We start from the raw sequence: 23,026 nt of genomic DNA, 5'->3' as shown, positions 1-23,026 counted from the left end.
ACTGTACATGCATATGTGACAATAACATCTAGGCTCTTAGAGAGTGCAGTGCACAACTGCGCACACAACAAGGAGACGAAGCAGAAGAACGAGGAAGATACAGCCGTGGCGACGCCGACGACGAGTAAGATGAAGAAATACGCTTGTAAGTTCCAAGCCGCAGCTGCGATTGGACCCGGATAGCCTCCGGGAAGAAGTAGTGGACTACCAAGTGCTTGGCAGTGAAGATCTTCCTCAGGAAGCAAAGATTGACCGGTTTTGGGCCATGCTAGGGAGAGATGGAAGATTCCAGACTCTAGTGCATTTGATGAAAGCACTTTTGTGCGTGCCACACAGCAATGCATCATCAGAGGGGTGTTCAGCATGGTTAGAAAAATAGTGACAGAGAATAGAACAAGGATGGACAATTCAACCCTTAACTCAACAATGAGTAGATGAGTGTTATGTGTGTGTATATGTGTAAATAAATGAACAATGAAATTCAAGTATTTCTTTTATATATATATAAATATATATATATATATATATATATATATATATATATATATATATATATATATATATATATATATATATATATATATATAATAAAATAAATATATATATATAGCTAGAATTCACTGAAAGTCAAGTATTTCTTATATATATATATATATATATATATATATATATATATATATATATATATATATATATATATATATATATATATATGAAATACTTGACTTTGTGAATTCTAGATGTAAATATACTCCTCCCCTCTTAACCACGCCCCCGCCCCCAACCACGCCCCCACCCCCCACCTCCCAAAATCGGAGGTCTCAAGGTTGGCAAGTATGATTGAACGCATCATAATTATCCCCTCAACTCCCCCCAAAATGGATTAACTCGCTGGAATAAAAAAGTCAATATAACATACATCCATAAACGTGGATGCATATGAAAAAGTGCAATATATTTATCTGTACAGTAACCTATTTATTAATTTATATATGCATCTTATTGCTTTGTTATCCTGCACTACCATGAGCTAATGCAGCGAAATTTCGTTCTTATGTGTACTGAAAAGTTCAAATTTGAATGACAATAAAAAGGAAGTCTAGTCTACTTTGCAACACTGCTTATCATTTGTGACGGAGCTGCTGAGCCGAGCACCTCCTCCCCAAGCGCAGTTGTCTCATTTGCGCCATTTTGTTCGCTCACTGTTGTTGATTGGGCTTTAGTGAGCTGTACTGGAGCCAATCAGAGGGGAACCGGACAGCGACTACACGGTAAGGCAGACGCGATTGAAGGCATCGGTAGTTGTCAACACGGATTGGTTTGCCACGGACCAACCAAATTACTAACCCCGCTAAGTGCACGAAATCGAACGGCAGAGTTTTCGACCGCCGGTTGTCGCCACGCATTTAGCCCGTGGATACATTGACGTTGGCCGTGGTTGTTGCAGGGAACATGATGGTCGCCTCTCCGAGCTAACATCGAGCTAGCTAGCTGCTTAGCTAGCATGTCAAAGCTCAGACAAAGGGACGATTCACAATACTTACACGTATCAACCTTCAACGGTTTCTAACCAAGTTTTACTAACCACTGGAAATTAAACGATGCACTCCTGGAGAACATTAATTCCTTCTTTAATTATTTTGTACTATTGGCGTTTTATTTCGCTAAAGCGCCCTGAAGCCATGCTAGCTCTCAAAGCAAGTCAGCGAATACGTGTTCACAATTTGTGCAAAAGGGGAAATAACACCACATATTGACAGTTCACCATTAAACAATAATACTACAGTCTAATAGATTATGGTACAAGACTATACATGTTGACCTCCGCTAAATAATGACTCACTGCCCCGGGTTATATCAACAATGTGTCCGCTAAACCTACGAAGACGAAAATGAGCTAAAAGGGTTTTAAAAGTGTGGACCGGGGACAGTTTGGGCTGTTTTCAAGTTGTCCCGTGACACAATAAATAACGTATTAAAATGACAAACATGTAAAATAAAAAGCTGATGATTTATGACAGGGGTGTCATACTTGTTCATAGTGTGGGCCAAAGTTAAAGAGGCCCCATTATGCCAAACCAACTCTTCTTGTCTATTATAAATAAATGATAAATGGGTTGTACTTGTATAGCGCTTTTCTACCTTCAAGGTACTCAAAGCGCTTTGACACTCCTTCCACATTTACCCATTCACACACACACATTCACACACTGATGGAGGGAGCTGCCATGCAAGGCGCTAACCAGCATTTAGTACTTGTTTTTGTGTATTTGGGATCTGCATATGTCCTGTAAATTTGAAATCAAACCATGGAGGCATGGCAGACATACTTATGGAAACAATCTTGAAGCCATACCAGCTCTCAAAGCAAGTCAGCAAACGTGTGTTCACATTTTGTGCACAATAGAAAATAACACCACATATTGACAGTTTACCATTAAACAATAATACTACACTCTAATGGATTATGGTACAAGACTATACATGTTGACCTCCGCTAAATAATGACTCACTGCCCCGGGTTATATCAAAAATGTGTCCGCTAAACCTACAAAGACAAAAATGAGCTAAAAGTGTGGACCGGGCCAGTTTGGGCCAGTTGTCCCGTGACACAATAAATACCTTATTAAAACGACAAAAAAAAAAAGCTGATGATTTATGACAGGGGTGTCATTCTTGTTCATAGTGTGGGCCAAAGTTAAAGAGGCCCCATTATGCCAAACCAACTCTTCTTGTCTATTGGTACTTGTTTTTGTGTATTTGGGATCTGCATATGTCCTGTAAATTTAAAATCAAACCATGGAGGCATGGCAGACATACTTATGGAAACAATCTTGAAGCCATGCCAGCTCTCAAAGCAAGTCAACGAATATGTGTTCACAATTTGTGCAAAAGGGGAAATAACATCACACAGTTTACCATAAAACAATAATACTACAGTCTAATAGATTATGGTACTAGACTATACATGCTGACCTCCGCTAAATAATGACTCACTGCCCTGGGTTATATCAACAATGTGTCCGCTAAACCTACGAAGACGAAAATAAGCTAAAAGGGTTTTAAAAGTGTGGACAGTTTGGGCCAGTTGTCCCGTGACACAATAAATAACGTATTAAAACGACAAAAATGTAAAATAAAAAGCTGATGATTTATGACCGGGGTGTCATACTTGTTCATAGTGTGGGCCAAAGTTAAAGAGGCCCCATTTTGCCAAACCAACTCTTCTTGTCTATTGGTACTTGTTTTTGTGTGTTTGGGATCTCCATATGTCCTGTAAATTTGAAATCAAACCATGGAGGCATGGCAGAAATATTTATGGAAAAAATCTTGAAGCCATGCTAGCTCTCAAAGCAAGTCTACGAATATGTGTTCACAATTTGTGCAAAAAGGGAAATAACACCACATATTGACAGTTTTACCATTAAACAATAATACCGCAGTCTAATGGATTATGGTACAAGACTATACATGTTGACCTCCGCTAAATAATGACTCACTGCCCCGGGTTATATCAACAATGTGTCCGCTAAACCTACGAAGACGAAAATTAGCTAAAAGGGTTTTAAAAGTGTGGACCGGGGCCAGTTTGGGCTGTTTTCAAGTTGTCCTGTGACACAATAAATACCTTATTAAAACAACAAAAATGTAAAAAAAACAAAAGATGAGTTATGACATGGGTGTCATACTTGTTCATAGTGTGGGCCAAAGTTAAATAGGCCCCATTATGCCAAACCAACTCTTCTTGTCTATTGGTACCGTACTTGTTTTTGTGTGTTTGGGATCTGCATATGTCCTGTAAATTTGAAATCAAACCATGGAGGTATGGCAGACATACTTATGGAAACAATCTTGAAGCCATGCCATCTCTCAAAGCAAGTCAACAAATACGTGTTCACAATTTGTGCAAAAGGGTAAATAACACCACATATTGACAGTTTACCATTAAACAATAATACTACAGTCTAATGGATTATGGTACAAGACTATACATGTTGACCTCCGCTAAATAATGACTCACTGCCCCGGGTTATATCAACAATGTGTCCGCTAAACCTACGAAGACGAAAATGAGCTAAAAGAGTTTTAAAAGTGTGGGCCGGGGCCAGTTTGGGCTGTTTTCAAGTTGTCCCGTGACACAATAAATAACGTATTAAAACGACAAAAATGTAAAATAAAAAGCTGATGATTTATGACAGGGGTGTCATACTTGTTCATAGTGTGGGCCAAAGTTAAAGAGGCCCCATTTCACCAAACCAACTCTTCTTGTCTATTGGTACTTGTTTTTGTGTGTTTGGGATCTCCATATGTCCTGTAAATTTGAAATCAAACCATGGAGGCATGGCAGAAATACTTATGGAAACAATCTTGAAGCCATGCTAGCTTTCAAAGCAAGTCAACGAATACGTGTTCACAATTTATGCAAAAAGGGAAATAACACCACATATTGACAGTTTACCATTAAACAATAATACCGCAGTCTAATGGATTATGGTACAAGACTCTACATGTTGACCTCCGCTAAATAATGACTCATTGCCCCGGGTTATTTAAAAAATGTGTCCGCTAAACCTACGAAGACGAAAATGAGCTAAAAGGGTTTTAAAAGTGTGGACCGGGGCCAGTTTGGGCTGTTTTCAAGTTGTCCCGTGACACAATAAATACCTTATTAAAACGACAAAAATGTAAAAAAAAGAAAAAAAAGATGATTTATGACATAGGTGTCATACTTGTTCATAGTGTGGGCCAAAGTTAAAGAGGCCCCATTATGCCAAACCAACTCTTCTTGTCTATTGGTACTTGTTTTTGTGTGTTTGGGATCTGCATATGTCCTGTAAATTTGAAATCAAACCATGGAGGCATGGCAGACATACTTATGGAAATAATCTTGAAGCCATGCCAGCTCTCAAAGCAAGTCAACGAATATGTGTTCACAATTTGTGCAAAAGGGGAAATAACAACACGTATTGACAGTTTACCATTAAACAATAATACTACACTCTAATGGATTATGGTACAAGAGTATACATGTTGACCTCCGCTAAATAATGACTCACTGCCCCGGGTTATATCAAAAATGTGTCCGCCAAACCTACGAAGACGAAATTGAGCTAAAAGGGTTTTAAAAGTGTGGACCGGGGCCAGTTTGGGCTGTTTTCAAGTTGTCCCGTGACACAATAAATACCGTATTAAAACGACAAAAATGTAAAAAAAAAAAAGATGATTTATGACAGGGGTGTCATACTTGTTCATAGTGTGGGCCAAAGTTAAAGAGGCCCCATTATGCCAAACCAACTCTTCTTGCAATCAACAATCTTGAAGCCATACCAGCTCTCAAAGCAAGTCAACAAATGTGTGTTCACATTTTGTGCACAATAGAAAATAACACCACATATTGACAGTTTACCATTAAACAATAATACTACAGTCTGATAGATTATGGTACAAGAGTATACATGTTGACCTCCGCTAATTAATGACTCACTCACTGTGTTTGGGATCTGCATATATCCTGTAAATTTGAAATCAAACAATGGAGGTATGGCGGACATACTGTGCTACTGACATAACTGAGCTACTGTGTGGAACAATTTCCCTTGTGGATCAATACATTTTGTCTTAATCTAATTCCTCCAAACAAGCCATTCGGAGTTTGCCCCAATAGGGACGTTTTCCCCAATTGTGACGTCAGCGGATATCACCTTGTATGGTAGAAATTACTTTGTAAAGTGTTTTGTGCGAGTCCAACGCTGTAGTCAACAAGACTGACTCGTACATGCACATGTATCCTCCGCTGTTGCCATTTCTAATAGGAATTAGCATATAGATCAAACTTAATCTGGGGCTTCACGGTGGAAGAGGGGTTAGTGGATCTGCCTCACAATACGAAGGTCCTGAGTAGTCTTGGGTTCAATCCCGGGCTCGGGATCTTTCTGTGTGGAGTTTGCATGTCCTCCCCGTGACTGTGTGGGTTCCCTCCGGGTACTCCGGCTTCCTCCCGCTTCCAAAGACATGCACCTGGGGATAAGTTGATTGGCAACACTAAATTGGCCCTAGTGTGTGGATGTGAGTGTGAATGTTGTCTGTCTATCTGTGTTGGCCCTGCGATGAGGTGGCGACTTGTCCAGGGTGTACCCCGCCTTCCGCCCGATTGTAGCTGAGATAGGCTCCAGCGCCCCCCGCAACCCCAAAGGGAATAAGCGGTAGAAAATGGATGGATGGATCAAACTTAATCTGTCAGTAGACTCGACATGGAAGCGCTAAAAACTACAACATGGCTGGCGGGGAAAAGACTCGGTCAAAGCGGAGGCACATAGTAAGACCCCTCACAAAACGGTGCATCCTGATGAGACGGTCGGAAAGCGGCTTGCAGATGGTCTGTAAAACATAATCTATGCTAAATTTTGAACAAAAAGCCACCATTACATGTCATGTAGAACACAAGGAAATGTTTTAAAACCTATATAATATTACTTCTTTAAGGCTGCACTCTGAGGATCACTTGTAACAGTAAATATATAAAAATATTTGTGTATAATCCCCTCATCATTATATTATTAGACAATTGCCTATGGTTTTGATATTTTTTACGAACGAATTGATGGATATTTTGTTTTGAAAATCATAAGTCAGATTGACAAGCAGGCCTTTTAAGTATTTATTTTTTATTTTAACAAAAAATATTTTGGAATATATGTTAATGTGTTTGTTGCATGATCAGATACTATTAAAGTTAAAATACATGTAATTGTACATGCATTTATTTTTTTTGTCAAAATTGATAGAATGAATACATTTAGTAAGAAATATGAAGTGTTTTATGGAAGCACAATATTACCAGGCTTTCGTGGGCCACATAAAAGGATGTGGCAGGCCAGATTTGGTAGGGTATCAAGCCTAATTCTTTTTTTTTTTGTAAAATCAGCTCTTTTTAGTTGGTCGTTCACGTTACAAAAAAAGACAATGTCTAATATGAACGGAATTTTCTGTAATGAAGTTGATTATTATTAGCATAGGGAAGCGACACATAATTAGCTGCTAGATGCTAAATAAATATAGTGTCAGCCAGAGGGGATCTATATTTGTGATTGGCAATACAATGGTGATCACACACTTTTTGGCACATCCCTACATAAAAGAAACAAAAGACAGAGATAGTGCAACTTTCATGCTTGTTTAAAAGCCATGGAATATAAATATGTTGTAATGCAATGTGAAAGTAGTTATATTTGGGACGTCTTAATCTTTAGAGGGAAATCATTTTTTATCTTCGTAGCTACAGTTGAGAAGACTCGATCCCCTCTAGATTTTAATCTGTTCTTTTGGACTTTGGGATGACGAGGAAGACTTGACCAGCAGACATTATAGAACTTGTGGAGGTGTATTGTAAGAGGTCAGACAGGTATTGAAGAGCTGATCCATTAAAATATTTAAAAACAAACAATAATCCTTTTAAATGAACTGGGACCAGTGGAGGAACTGCCTTTAAACAGTAATGCGACAAAGTAACGGTACATGTAGATTAATTATAAGGGACATCATAAAATGCCACATATTGACAATAAATTGACATCTGTGCATTAATAAAACAATGTTCTGATAATCTATTCATTTCAACCATCACTAGACAATAGTTCAAAGCTAACCGTAAACAAATCCATCCATAATTTTCTACCGCTTGTCCCTTTTGCGGTCGCTAAGAAGAGCTGGAGCCATTTGGTTAAAACTCCATAGTGCTAATGGATCTATTTTTGCAAAATGTATGTTCCAGAGCGGAGTGTTGGATAAGCAGCTATGGAGCAGTACACCGCTGCCACCACAGCTACAGGAGAGCAGATCGTAGTACAAACAACCAATGGACAGATCCAACAACAGGTGAGCTCAGGTTAACTTATCTCTTGGGTTGACTACCTATGTACTACCTGTGTGTAACAGTGCTTGGCAATTAACCATTCTTTTGTGAAGCTACCCAAACATGACAACATTACAGCGGATCCGAGATCAATGTTTTCTAAGATTTCATTATCCTGCCTCAACTGCAGACACAGGGCACAGTGACAGCTGTGCAGCTGCAAACAGAAGCACCAGTGGTGGCGGCCTCAGGCCAGCAGGTGCAGACACTCCAGGTAGTGGTGTCTTTGCCGCCCTGTGTCGGTGTCATGACCATGTTGTAAGCCGATATGCATTTGCATGCTACAAGCAGGGAGGCTAATTTGTTTCATTTTTATGTACATCTGTGCTGTTTGGCTCATCCTCTCGTCTCCAGCATGTCTTTTAGCTGTCTGAACTGCATGTTGCTCACTCAGCACAGCCAGTCTTCGTAGTTCCGCTTGTGCTGTCATTGTGAACATTTGTTGGAGTACAAAATTCATTCATTGCTGAATGAACCAGTATCACATGTGTTAGCTTGATGTCATTATCTTGACTGTGTGTAAGCAAAAACAATGGCAATGGTTTGACATTCAACCTGACCTGTGATAGATCATCTTTAGCCCGCATAATCGACATGTGATGTGAGAGCCAAGCCCATCTGGCAATTTTATTTAGCCATAACAGAGATTAAATACTGCCTATGTGAAAGGCAAAGGTGATGTTTCATACCAGAGACTCGCTTCTCTTCCGCTCTGTTATGCAAAAAAGCATGTACAGTATATGTCACACTAGATGCTAGCGTGGATGTGGTCGTACCTCCCAATGATCTACACTAATTATTGCCGGCTAAAGGTGCACAGAGTTACAGCAATCAATGTAACTTTAGCTATTATCTGACTGAAAATGCATTTTGACAGGCCAACAAACATTATTTATTTTCAGGAAATCTACTTTTAAGTTTTTGAATGGCCATTGGCCAAGCTTGTAAGGATGCTGCCATCGGTCTTGACGCCTGGGACTAATCACTGGGTGTCATCCTGAATAATGATACAATTCAAGCTAAGAGCTTTTGGTGAAATCATTTATCATTTTGATTGACGTTCACACTAACCTTTGGATTCAGAAACATCAATACTAGAAACAAGTGAATTTGTTATGATTATTATTAATTATTTTTTATTTGTCCAAAATACAAGGACTGACTGACCTACAAATCCTATTTTGTATGTTTTTTCTAATATAACCCATATTTAGACTCTGCAATTATTCTATGTTGTTTGGGGCAATAATGTCTAGACTCTGGTAGGACATGTTTGTGTAGTCAACACCTGAAAGGTGAAGTACTTTAATTTCACATTTTAAAGTGACATTTTCCCCTCCATCTTTGACATTATTGGGTTTTTTTCTTTTGGCTTTGAGGGGAAAACATTTATTCTCAGTAATTTATTTCCAAATTATCATTGTCACTCATTTGTTCAGAATATTTGTTATGATCAAGCACTCAGTCATGTGACCAAACATGTGTGCAGAGAAGTTCATCCTTGGACATGCAAGTATTGTTGCATGTCAAAGTACAAAACGTGTTGTGCTGGTGTGACAGTTGTCCTTCTCTGTAGGTTCAAGGACAACCTCTGATGGTGCAGGTCAGTGGTGGGCAGCTCATCACGTCATCCGGACAACCCATCATGGTGCAGGCCATGTCAGGAGGCCAGGGTCAAACCATTATGCAGGTTCCTGTGTCTGGAGCTCAGGGACTACAACAGGTGAGGGATGAGTCTGTCTTTGTAGATTAAGAATGTTGATTATGAGGTATGGTTGTTGTTTTAGGTGACATGTTTTTTAACACAAAAAGTTGTTTTGATTATAATGCAGTTTTTGGATGTCATTATGTAGATCCAGCTGGTGCAGCCAGGTCAGATCCAGTTGCAAGGTGGTCAGACTCTGCAACTTCAGGGCCAGCAGGGTCAGCCCCAGCAGATCATCATCCAGCAACCCCAGACAGCCATCACAGCTGGACAGAACCAGGTATTAATTGGTGGCCAGCAGCGGTTAAAGTCTTAGTTGTTTTCTAAAAAGTCATTCCTGCGTGTATTTTGCCTTTGCCTCTGGTTCCACAGGGCCAGCAGATCAGTGTTCAGGGCCAGCAGGTTGCACAGACAGCTGATGGACAGACCATTGTCTACCAACCCGTCAATGCAGACGGTACCGTCCTGCAGCAGGGTACACTACACTTTTCCTTCATTTTCCTTTGCCTTCATAACAGGAATGCTGTTGAATTGTCATTTTAAAGAGGATCCGTACTTGTCAGGAATGATCACAATTCCAGCCGCTAGCTTGGCAGGTGCCCAGATTGTACAGGCAGGAGGTGCCAACACCAACACAACAAACAGCCAAGGCACTGTGACCGTCACCCTGCCCGTCTCTGGCAACATGGTCAATGCAGGTGGAATGGTCATGGTAAGACCCGGTGTAGAGGTACCCAACATCTTATTGTATTTTTCCCCTCACTTATTCCTTTTTTGAGGTGTGGATGTGGTCACAGAGCTTCAAACAGTGTTAAACATGGTATTCTTTCTGTTAGTTTATTTCTAACTGTTTAGGCAGTTTTGTCACACTTAAGACACATTTTCAATTTTATAGTACAATAGTATTTCAATATAAAAGCAACTGCATGTGTTTGAATACACGAGAAAGTGACAGGTGAGATACCGTACATTAGGGTTGTCGGAAACTACATTTCTAGTTTTACATGAATGATTTAGAACAGTGGTCCCCAACCACCGGGCCGCCGCCCGGTACCGGTCCGTGGACCGATTGGTACCGGGCCGCACAAGAAATAAATAAAAAAAATAAAAAAAATTTTTTTAATGTTTTTTATTTTTTATTAAATCAACATAAAAAACACAATATATACATTATATATAAATATGGATCAATACAGTCTGTAGGGATACACTCTGTAAGCACAAATGATTGTATTTCTTTATGACAAAAAAAAAATAAAAAAATACAAAAGTTCCTTACTCCCACCGGTCCGTGGGACAAATTTTCAAGCGTTGACCGGTCCGCAGCTACAAAAAGGTTGGGGACCACTGAGTTAGAATACCATGCAAAGATGATTTAATTTCAGGAGTTCAATTACCGTAAGACAATGATATCAATTAAAGGCTTTTTTTGGATTAGGTGTTTGAACTAGTAGTTTACGATATTGAACCTTAAAAGAATTTTCCAAATTTGATGAGATACCAATTTTGGAGTTTGTATTAGCTGTAAACTATAATCATTAAAATTATTAAGAATTTAGGAAATACATTTGTGAAAAATTTACTTTGTGTATTGAATCTAAGGAATAAAGAACAAAGAGTGGATTTTTTAAATTGAATTACTGAAATGAACCAGCTTTCAAAAATGTAAATGTTAAGTACCACGGATGTAACATTGCCGGTATTATTGATAAACCTTGGTAAAATTCCAGACAGTTTTAATTAGCGTAAAATTGGGATTGATTACCTCACTTTGAAAAAAGGTCATATTGCTCATTTCCTGGAGAAGCTGCTTGCACACTAATCGCTTGCTACCTTAAATGCTAGCATGAATACAAAACATATTGTTTTAACCCATTACAAACGTGATATCCAATCTTTTATAAACACATTGCTGTCTGAGCAGCTAAACTATTCAATTGTAAACATTGAACCTACAGGCTGTGCTGTCCTATAGAGTGACAAAGTAGACGTGAAGATCCATACACATTTTACAATAGGGAGCAAACCCATGTGACGTCACATAGACAAAGACAAATTTCCCCGCGGGGACAATAAAGTTGAACCTTGAACCTTGAACCTTGATAAACCAAAAGGAAAGCGCGCTACCCCGGTTTTGCCTGTATCATTCAGCAACACTCTAAATCCTTAAGAAATGAAAACAAAAGAAAATAAACATATTTTAAGACTCAAATAACAATAATATGGCTCTTAAGAAGCCAAAAAACGATTTAATGTTTTTTTTCTGGCAGAGGAAAGTATATTGTGTATTGTATAATTTTAACAAATAATTTTTAAATATATATATTCGACAATACCGTGATAATAATAACGGTGATATGAAAGTGTCATATAATTACATCCCTCATTAGTACAAATCACTGGATCTAACCTCTAAATAGAAAACCTGTCTAAACCACAGTTGTCATTTAAGACCGAAGACTGAGTGCTGCAGCATTTTCTAAATCATTTAACAGAATTACAAACAATTGCCATAATTATTAATTTAGTTTAAGTGTCAAATGTCCAGAATACTTGTAAGTCATTAACATTTCGATCTAAACAACCAAAAGGCATCTGTTGGATTCAGCGCGTCTATAAACGGCACATAAGGGAAACAAATGCTAATGCTTACTACTTTTTAGTCAGTTCCACAATTGGAATGCCCCCAACCTTGGCAATGGTTCTAAGCACAGTGTGTATGTTTGGGTTCCAAATCAGATGGTTCCAGGAGGTGGTGGAGTTCCCACAATGCAACGTATACCCCTACCAGGAGCTGAGATGCTTGAAGAGGAGCCCCTGTATGTAAACGCCAAGCAGTACCATCGTATCCTGAAGCGAAGACAGGCCCGAGCCAAGCTGGAGGCTGAGGGCAAGATCCCCAAAGAAAGGAGGGTATGTAAGGCTCATGATGCCAGACTATAAACAGATAGAAGAGTATGGGCATTAATAACGTAATGGTCACCGATGCTTCCCCAGATGTAGTCAATCCATGGAAAACAATCCAGATCACCCTTATTCTCTATTTTAGAAATACCTCCACGAGTCTCGCCACCGTCATGCTATGCAGCGTAAGCGAGGAGATGGTGGACGTTTCTTTTCACCCAAGGAAAAAGAAGAAATGGCTTTGGCACTGGCGCAGGTATTGACGCGTTAAATATTTTATCCATCAAAGAACTTGGATGAACCCATTTCTATTTTTACGTTGTGATATAAATAACCAATTTTCTCTCTCACAGCAACAGCAGGAAGCGGCGCAGGCAGCCGCTGACGAGACGGTGGCTCAGATGATTCGAGTCTCATAGCATCTCTGACCAACATCATCACTTCTTTGTGTGACCTCTGCACTGCCTGGGTCGCTTCATCCCATCTGCCATATCTTCTTTACTTGTGTCTCTTCACATATTTTGGTCTTCCAGGCAGCAGGCCAGCAACCCCTTTTATGGAAATGTCAAGTCCTTTTGCCTAAGATTGAGAAATGCTTCCAACCTCCTCTGGTCAAACACTGAGGACCAGCTATTTATTTTAATGTGGACACAAGTTATTGTTGAACTGGGACCTTTCACGCAGAATTAAGTGAAGTCAAACTCCCACCTTGTCTATTCAATAACAGGATAAATGTAAATGCTACAGCCTGTTTTGTCAGAGACACAAATTAACATTGATGTTGCATTTGTATCATATCATTTATGTAATATTCTGTACTTTTACTTTTTTTTTTCTTCCACCCATGTTCAGTGTGGAACGACCTTGCATCAACCAAGCAAAAGATTTGACGTGTGATACTGTGGTGAGAATATTTGTATAGTAATGTTTTTTCTCCCCCAGTGTACTTATCCAATTTACCCACTTTTTGGAACACATTTTTATACAATGTCATTGTTGTAGGGGAAATTGTTCTATTTAAATATACTGCTTGGCCAAAAGAAATGTCTCACACTGTAATATTTTAATCAGAAATACTTTATTAATCCCCGGGGGGAAATTCAGAGTTTTGGTTACGGCATTGTTTCCACAAGCTTCTGCAACGTCACAACAAAGTTACGTTCATTTTTCGTCACATTCCTGTTCAAAGTTGCCTTCATTTTTTTTCATGATCCAGTATTGATGGGATATTGGGTCCCCTGCACAACGTTTCCCTATAATCCTTCCACTTTTCAATCTATTCGACAGTTCTTTACCTGATTTGAGTAATTTCAGCAATCTCCTACCTAGATGCCGTCTCATGCTTGATGCATGCCAACTATTTGATCTTTTTCACGATCACAGGTTGTGTATTTCAACATAGTTGTTTAACAAATAAAGAAAGAAGAACAATTTAACTTTATTTATAACATATACAATTTATATCAAATTAGTATCTGCATTTAACCCATCCACTAGATGAGAGGTGGGTTTCACTATTTTGGTTCGATACAGGTAGTGACCTTTTTGGCCAGGCAGATGTAGGCAATAATACCTCATTGGTGTGTCAAACGTGTGTTTCATTGTTTTTTTATTTTACCCACTTAAAAATGCATTTTTTTATATGTACATATAAAATCAGTAATTGTTGAATACCTGAGTAACTCAATCGTTTTTGCGGATAGTTTGTGTTGAATCCTATTTCCCAAATAGTTAACGTGTGAGATGCCTAATTTTAAGATTTAAGAAGTTTCACCAGCAGCTGTCCCCGCGACCCCGAAGGGAATAAGCGGTAGAAAATGGATGGATGGATGGATGGATGGATGGATGGACCAGCAGCTGTTTCACTTTTGAAAAGTATAGCATAGTCAGGCACAGTGACCTGCTCAGTGGCCAAGTGGTTAGAGTGTCCACCCTGAGATCGGTAGGTTGTGAGTTCAAACCCCAGCCGAGTCATACCAAAGACTATAAAAATGGGATCGTGGGGACGGCGTGGCGCAGTGGAAGAATGGCCGTCCGCGACCCGAGGGTCCCTGGTTCAATCCCCACCTAGTACCAACCTCGTCATGTCCGTTGTGTCCTGAGCAAGACACTTCACCCTTGCTCCTGATGGGTGCTGGTTAGCGCCTTGCATGGCAGCTCCCTCCATCAGTGTGTGAATGTGTGTGTGAATGGGTAAATGTGGAAGTAGTGTCAAAGCGCTTTGAGTACCTTGAAGGTAGAAAAGCGCTATACAAGTACAACCCATTATCATTATCCATTACCTCCCTGCTTGGCACTCAGCATCAAGGGTTGGAATTGGGAGTTAAATCACCAAAAAGGTTTCCCAGGCGTGGCACTGCTGCTGCTCACCGCTTCCCTCACCTCTCAGGGGCTGAACAAGGGAATGGGTCAAATGCAGAGGTAAAATTTCACCACACCTAGTGTGTGTGTGACAATCATTGGTACTTTAACTTTAACAGCACCAAATTATGGGCCCTCTTACACACAAGACTTCTAAAGGGCCACCCATCCCACTCTGAACCCATGGTATTGGTCGCTGCCCCATACACAAACACTCGTTATGTTTACATGCACTAGAGAAAATGCATGGATTTGGTTAAAACAATCTTTATTTTGTTTAAACACATGTAAAACTAATTAAGATGAGATTAACATGAAGATAAAAACCCTTAATGTATTTCCTTAAGAAGAAAAACATTTTCAAAATTTTAAAAGCAAAATCATTTAATATGAATTATGTGTTTGTATACATTTAAATAATCACATAACCTGTCATTATCCTGAATATGTCAAGTTTTCCTTTACTTCAGAGTGTAAAGTAGAGATTTGCTGATGCACATAGGATTGTCATCACTGGATAATAATCATAATATGTCATTAATATTATTACATCATTATTAGTGTATCTCCTATAGTCCTGGAAGTTATGTCTCCTCTTATCTTTAAAACCTAGTGACGCCTCTAACTTTAACCCAGTGTCCTTGAATGCACCACAGTTATGAGCAAAGAGATGAAACTTGCACATAACTTTCTCTTATGCTGCCACAAATCCATGTATTATATTCTTACTGTTCTTACATCACTTTGTAATTGTTTCAAAATGTTGGTTCTTTGTGTGAATGCTTGAAGGTGACCTTTGATGATGTGATGAAATCTGTGTTGAGTGAAGCGTTTGCTATCCAGGTGAAACAGACCATTTCATATTTTTGACAGTGATTGTTGTAGGTAGTTTTAGACATTCTTAATTTGACTCAAGCAACCTTAGTTTTGAACTTTAAGGCGCATACTAATTTTATATGAACATTTATGATGTATTTATTTTAATAAATTATTTAAATATTTTTTTTTTACAAAAGCTCAGCCCCCACCCCCAACATCCCCACTTAACCCCCACACAGACTACTGTATACTATATAGCAGAGGTGTCAAACTCAGCCACATCGCACTTATGGCTACCATCAGAGGGCTGCTTGTGACCGCGAATATTATATGAATTTGCCGATGCATTTGATTATCATAAGTATTTTTTACATGCACTGTGAAAAAAAAATCTGTAGCTTTTACAGTAAAACGTGGCACATGAGTCACCAGAATTTTACTGTACAATGTACATATATGTAATAATAAAAACATTACGGTTTTTTAAACAAAAAATTGGCAGCTTATTAACCAGAATTTAACAAAAAAAAAATGTATGGTGTTTTTTACAACATATTACTGCAAATGGAAAAAAAAGTACCACTTTTTTTATTCAGGCAACTGAGCTGCCATGTTTTTACTGTAAACAAATGTTTTATCATTTTTCCATTTACAGTAATTCACCGTAGATTTTACAGTAAAAAAAAACCTGGCAGCTCAGTTTTTTTCAACTTATGGTAATGTGCTGTAAAAACCACCATGCATTTTAGGGTCAAATCTATTGTCATGTTAACAGTGTATAATTTGATCGATAACTTGCTTTAAAATGATTTATGTTTATTTTAGCAAAGAAAATTATTTGGAAAGTATGAACATATAATAGTTGTTGCATTATTGGATGCTATTAAAGTTTAATATGCAATTTCATGCATTTTTTTTCTGTCAAAATGGAAAAAATAATATATTTAGTAAGAAATGATAAACTACTTTGTACACATATTATTTCCAGGCGTTTGCGAGCCATACAAAATGAGTTTGACACCTGTGCATTATATTAAAGTTTAATATGTATGCAAATGCATGTATAGTACGTGTATTTCTTACTGTCAAAATGTAAAGAATGAATACACTTATTAAGACAAATAAAATACTTGATTGACACACATTTCCAAGCTTTTGTGGGCCACTTAAAATGATGTGGCAGCCAAAAAATATCTGTTTTTAAGTTGTGGTCCGTATGGCACGCAGCGATACTCAGTTGTAATACACTTTTCGACCACTTGTGGCAGTAATGACAATTAATTATTGTGTTCAAATATTGACGTTTTGTTAAGAGACATATTTATTATAAATTTAGTTGTATTTAGTTAAACATGTCATCAATTATTCATTAGTCCCTTGGATTAAAAAGGACAGATTTACATAATAATAATAATAATGACTGTAGTTTGGGGACCCCTGTGTTAAATCAATAATAATCTTTGTGATTATTGATTAACACATGGTTTCATATCATTTGACAAGGCTGGTAAACTGTAAATCTGTTAGATATAATTATTGAAAACAAGCTAAATCAAGAGTAAATGACTAATTCAGCGTTAATATTTGAGAGGCACCCGGCCTGTCTGTAGTGGAAAAGTTAGTCTCCGAAGTCAAAAAGGTTAGGAACCTCTACTGAATAGTATTAGTTTTCGCTTTGCCGTTCATAGCTGTCAATCAACGGATTTCCGTTGAAAGAATGGACCAATCATAGCGAAGAGGGTGGGACTAATGCGGAACTTCCTCCGGAGGCGGAAGCAACTACATTTTTTTATTTTTTTTATTGAACAACAAACATACATTTTAAATTCACACAAAAATCAAGACACTTTCAACATCAAGGAAAGAAAACAAAAACAAATACAGAGTAATAATACTAAAAAATATGAAAAAAAAAGGCTAACTAAATCACTTAAAATCCATCCATCGATCCATTTTCTTCCGCTTGTCCCTGTTGGGGTTGGGGGCGCTAGAGCCTATCTCAGCTGCATTCGGGCGGAAGGCGGTGTACACCCTGGACAAGTTGCCACCGTATCGCAGAGTCAACAATGATAAATAAAGTGCAGTTCTTTAGGGGTCTTGTCCCCTTAATAATCCTCAGTCATGCAGAGCTGTGTGTCTGGGAACAAAAATAAATACATCTTTAAATAAGTACTTAAATGTGTTATTGGTTTAATTATGATTGGAATTAAATAAATACATGTGATTTGAGGTTGAATGGAACAAAATTACATAGATAAATACTTCAAATATTTATGTAAATGTGTCATTAATTGATTAAAATGTAAATGAAATAAGGGCGGGCAGCACAGTGGAACAGGGGTTTGTGCATGTGCCTCACAATACGAAGGTCCTGAGTTCAATCCCGGCTCGGGATCTCTCTCTGTGGAGTTTGCATGTTCTCCCCGTGACTGAGTGGGTTCCCTCCGGGTACTCCGGCTTCCTCCCGCCTCCAAAGACATGCACCTGGGGATAGGTTGATTGGCAACACAAAAAATTGGCCCTAGCGTGTGAATGTGAGTGTGAATGTTGTCTGTCTATCTGTGTTGGCCCTGCGATAAGGTGGCGACTCGTCCAGGGTGTACCCTGTACGAATGCAGCTGAGATAGGCTCCAGCACCCACCCCCCACCCCCCGCGACCCCAAAAGGGACAAGCGGTAGAAAATGAATGGATGGATGCAATAAGGGCAGCACGGTAGAACAGGGGTTAGTGCATGCGCCTCACAATACAACCAGTATCAGTAACAACCAGTAATATCGTGGAAAAAATACATTATTTTCATGAATAGAAACAAGTAATACCATGAATAAAAACATTATTTACATAAACAACAACCAGTAATACCATGAATAAATCGACATTTATCCATCCATTTTCTACCGTTTATCCCTTTCGGGGTCGCGGGGGGTGCTGGAGCCTATCTCAGCTGCATTCGGGCGGAAGGCGGGGTACACACTGGACAAGTCGCCACCTTATCGCAGGGCCAACGCAGATAGACAGACAACATTCACACATTAGGGACCATTTAGTCATTATCAACCTATCCCCAGGTGCATGTCTTTGGAAGTGGGAGGAAGCCGGAGTACCCGGAGGGAACCCACGCAGTCACGGGGAGAACATGCAAACTCCACACAGAAAGATCCCGAGCGCAAGATCGAAACCAGGACCTTCGTATTGTGAGGCAGACGCACTAACCCCTGTTCCACCGTGCTGCCCTAAATCTAAAGTTCCTGGGGGTGCAGATAACTGACAATATAACCTGGTCTCTAAGCACCGGAGCTCTTGTAAAAAGAGCTCAGCAGCGCATGCACTTTTTGCGTCGGACGAAAAGAGCACAGCTCCCTCCCCCCATTCTCACCACATTCTACAGAGGCACTATAGAGAGCCTACTGACCAACAGCATCTCTGTCTGGACTGGTGCCTGCAATGCCTCAGACTGGAAGTCTCTCCAGAGAGTGGTGAGGACGGCGGAAAAGATCATCAGGACTCCTCTTCCTCCTATCCAGGAGGTCGCAAAAAGCCGCTGCCTGACCAGGGCTCAGAAAATCTGCAAAGACTCCTCCCACCCCCACCAAGGACTGTTTTCACTGCTGGACTCTAGAAAGAGGTTCCGCAGCCTCCGAAGCAGAACCTCCAGGTTCTGTAACAGCTTCTTCCCTCAGGCCGTAAGACTCTTGAACGCATCATAATTAAATTATCCCCTCAACTCCCCCCAAAATGGATTAACTCGCTGGAATAAAAAAGACAATATAACATACATCCATAAACGTGGATGCATGTGGAAAAGTGCAATATATTTATCTGTACAGTAACCTATTTATTTATTTATATATGCACCTTATTGCTTTTTATCCTGCACTACCATGAGCTAATGCAACAAAATTTCATTCTTATTTGTACTGTAAAGGTCAAATTTGAATGACAATAAAAAGGAAGTCTAAGTCTAAATCGACATTTATGTAGATTTTTTTTTTTGCCTGGAGCATAATAATGTTGACACACATTTCTATGTTATGCCGAAGCAACTACTCAGTGGCCTTGTGGTTAGAGTGCTTGAGACTAAGCATCAAGGGTTGGAATTGAATTGAATCACCAAAAATCATTGCCGGGCGCGGCCACCGCTGCTGCTCACTGCTCCCCTCACCTCCCAGGGGGTGATCAAGGGTGATGGGTCGAATGCAGAGAATAATTTCGCCACACCTAGTGTGTGTGTGTGACTATCATTGGTACCTTAACTTTTTTTTTTTTTAAATAAAAAAAACCATTGCACCGCAAGACTAAAATAATAGCTGGTATGTACAAACAACTTCGAAAAGCTGACATTTAAAAAAAATGTTTGTTGTCTCGACTGTCTCGTTTCCCTCCAAGGAGCTCATGGATAGATGCTAAGTCCCGCCCCCACACTTGCTCAGGTGACCGGGCTCCACGCACCGCCCCTCCCCTCAGAGATGCTGCCTGTGGATGACAGCCGAACAGCCGCAGTGCCGAAGAAGTGTTGCCCCAATCTTCTTCTCCCACGAAGTCATCCGATAGAAAACAGGTGAAACATTTCCCCGCGAAGTTGACTAACTGCGTGTCGCTGCTTTTTAGCGGCGAGCGGCGGTAACTCCAGTCGAGGTAACGGGATACCAAGTGGCACTCGGATGCGATGACCGACTCGGCGGTGGACGACAAGGCGGAGGTCAAACAAGGCACGAAATATGTCAAGGAAACGGAAAACGTCGCGGAGAAATACTCGGCGTTGACCGTGAGCAAGAACAGCAGCGACGTGAACATGAACGTCGGCGAAATGCCCTCCGCAGCCTTCACCGCAGTCCCCACGCTGAAATCCGTCAAGAAGGTTAGTGCAACCACCACCGCCATCAGCCGAGCGGGGCTCCCGGGCAGGGATGGTGGGGGCTGGGGGTGCATGGTGGCATATTGTCCCGGTTGTTAGTAACACACAATGCCCCACTATTTACTCCACGGTGCCGTTTTATAACCATTTCAAGGAGTATCGCCTTTATGACAACATTGTGAGCGTTTGCACAAACTAATGATATACGAGCTGCGTCAAAAAATAATAATGCATCTGTCACCAAAACTTGCGTGCGCCATCTTGTGTTTATCCAATCAGAGTGGCTTTTTCTAAACCCATGCCTTATAAGCCATCCTGTTTATTTCGATGACAATCATGCCAAACATCCTGCAGCTCAGAGAGAGCGATGATGGAGACATTCTGTACTTGAGCTCAGACAACCATGTCATTGCTCGTTGATAATGGTTACATTCTTAGCTTATTCCCAACATGTTTTCTGAAAGAACACAGGTGTCCAAGTGTTTTCTACCAAAGCATGTGGGAGCCATTTTGAAAGGTTACTAATATTACAATGTCAGCTTGTTCTTATTGCATATTGTTGGTAATTTTTCTTACGGTTTTTGTTTTGATTTTATTTCGACAACAGAACTTGAGCTGCGGGCTGCAAATGGCCCCTATAGCCACACTTTGGACACCCTGATAAGCATACTTGCCAACCGAGACCTCCGATTTCGGGAGGTGGGGTGTGGGGGGTGTGGTTAAGAGGGGAGGAGTATATTTACATCTAGAATTCACCAAGTCAAGTATTTCATATATATATATATATATATATATATATATATATATATATATATATATATATATATATATATATATATATGTATATACATATATATATATATATATATATATATAAGAAATACTTGACTTTCAGTGAATTCTAGCTATATATATATATATTTATTTTATTATATATATATATATATATATATATATATATATATATATATATATACTGTATATATATATATATATATATATATATTTATTTTATTATATATATATATATATACTGTATATATATATATATATATATATATATATATATATATATATGTATCAGAGGTGGGACCAAGTCATTGTTTTGCAAGTCACAAGTAAGTCTCAAGTCTTTGCCCTCAAGTCCGAGTCAAGTCCCGAGTCAAGACAGGCAAGCCCCGAGTCAAGTCCAAAGTCAAGACTGGAAAGTCTCAAGTCAAGTCCTAAGTCCTGCATTTTGAGTTTCGAGTCCTTTCAAGTCCTTTTAACCACAGACTAATATATTAACACAGATTGTGTATGCTTTTGAAACTCAGTATTTATTTATTAAAACAAGTGCATTTTAAATTGCAGGAAAGAAAATTGTGCTGACATTGCACTTTATAATAGCACTATTAACCAGTCATTTTAAACATTAACTCATTCCTTTACAGAACAAACACATTGAAAAATAAAGTGCAAATGTACTTATTTGTACAAAAGTGTTAACATTGAAAAAACATGACATATACGTGAACATAACAAAAAAGTTGTACTTTTTATATGTCAGGGCCCTATGCTGCATTGCATTTGCAAAAGACCAAATTAGCCAAGAGTCTGTCAGTCATTTGTGCACGATGGGGGCGTAGTATGATGCCACCATGGCTGAAAACTCGCTCCACTGGAGCACTGGAGGCAGGCACTGCCAAGACTCTCATGGCCACTCGGAACAGTGAAGGAAGAGTCTTCATGTTCAATGCCCAGAACAAAAGGGGGGAGAGAGTTGTTTTGGGTTGGTGCACTACTTGTAAGTGTATCTTGTGTTTTTTATGTTGATTTAATTAAAAAAATAAAAAATAAAAAAATTATTTCTTGTGCGGCCCGATACCAATCGATCCACGGACCAGTACCGGGCCGCGGTTGGGGACCACTGAGGTAAACAACCAACAGTATGTCAGAAAGCTAGCTAAAACGGTACACATATTCATAATATAGTATACATTTTAACTGACCTTTATTTTACTATTTTTGTCTTTTTTTAGGTGGCTAAAATACGCGGTGCTGCTGACCGCCGTCTAACGTTACGTGTGATATATTGACTAACGTAACCCTGCTTAAAAAAAATCACTGAACAAAAAGTATGAATAAGGTAGTGAACTGCAACAGATTCCCGTGTTTGCAATAACGTTATAACGTTAGCAGTGAGTTTACAGCCTCACTGATTTAACTACACAGCAAATAAAAGTCACGTTACTTAGCCAATAAACGTTATCTTACATTCAAAACTTACCGTTCTTTGTGCAACTTCAAATGCCGGACGAAGTTGGAAGTTGTTGCCTCTCCATCAGTAATTTTGGAACCGCATGTGTTGCATACTGCAAACCGTTTTGTGTTGACCACCTCGTAATTTTTATACCCAAACAAAATTATTTTAGGTATCATTTTTTGTTCACTGGCGTGTGGTTTGGACATGTCTTCTTCGTTGGTTGT

At 39.3% G+C, this 23,026-nt stretch overlaps 2 protein-coding genes across 8 annotated transcripts in view; both read left to right on the top strand.

Annotated features, from left to right (window-relative positions):
* The first annotated feature begins 1,125 nt into the window (after positions 1 to 1,125).
* nfyal (nuclear transcription factor Y, alpha, like) lies at positions 1,126 to 14,192 on the top strand. 6 transcript variants are annotated; one of them, XM_061987630.1, is made up of 10 exons: positions 1,126 to 1,271; positions 7,772 to 7,875; positions 8,043 to 8,126; positions 9,489 to 9,635; positions 9,766 to 9,897; positions 9,990 to 10,092; positions 10,181 to 10,329; positions 12,357 to 12,530; positions 12,667 to 12,777; positions 12,875 to 14,192. In XM_061987630.1, the coding sequence occupies exons 2-10, from the start codon at positions 7,795 to 7,797 to the stop codon at positions 12,938 to 12,940; spliced, it is 1,047 nt and encodes a 348-aa protein (XP_061843614.1). In that variant the 5' UTR covers positions 1,126 to 1,271; positions 7,772 to 7,794; the 3' UTR covers positions 12,941 to 14,192. The 6 variants fall into 6 exon arrangements, with proteins under 6 accessions (XP_061843614.1, XP_061843600.1, XP_061843608.1 ...); XM_061987616.1 differs by having other exon boundaries at positions 10,181 to 10,347; XM_061987624.1 differs by having other exon boundaries at positions 8,043 to 8,129.
* A 5,975-nt stretch (positions 14,193 to 20,167) lies between these two features.
* ahcyl1 (adenosylhomocysteinase-like 1) overlaps positions 20,168 to 23,026 on the top strand; it is a 31,133-nt gene continuing 28,274 nt past the window's right edge. For both annotated transcript variants that reach the window (XM_061987580.1, XM_061987588.1), the window contains exon 1: positions 20,168 to 20,560. In XM_061987580.1, the coding sequence (XP_061843564.1) occupies positions 20,369 to 20,560 (192 nt within the window). In that variant the 5' untranslated portion in view covers positions 20,168 to 20,368. The remainder of the gene's footprint in view (positions 20,561 to 23,026) is intronic.

This window comes from Nerophis lumbriciformis, linkage group LG01 (genome assembly GCF_033978685.3).
Source record: "Nerophis lumbriciformis linkage group LG01, RoL_Nlum_v2.1, whole genome shotgun sequence".
Lineage (NCBI taxonomy): Eukaryota > Metazoa > Chordata > Actinopteri > Syngnathiformes > Syngnathidae > Nerophis > Nerophis lumbriciformis.
Note: the sequence above shows the minus strand (reverse complement) of the source record. Positions and strands in the feature narration are given on the sequence as shown.

Coding starts and splice junctions, on each gene's coding strand:
- nfyal (XM_061987608.1), top strand. CDS start 7,795: ATGGAGCAGTACACCGCTGCCACCACAGCTACAGGAGAGCAGATCGTA. Junction 10,348..12,356: donor TGGTAAGACCCGGTGTAGAG/GTACCCAACATC, acceptor GTTCCAAATCAG/ATGGTTCCAGGAGGTGGTGG. Junction 12,531..12,666: donor AGATCCCCAAAGAAAGGAGG/GTATGTAAGGCT, acceptor TCTCTATTTTAG/AAATACCTCCACGAGTCTCG.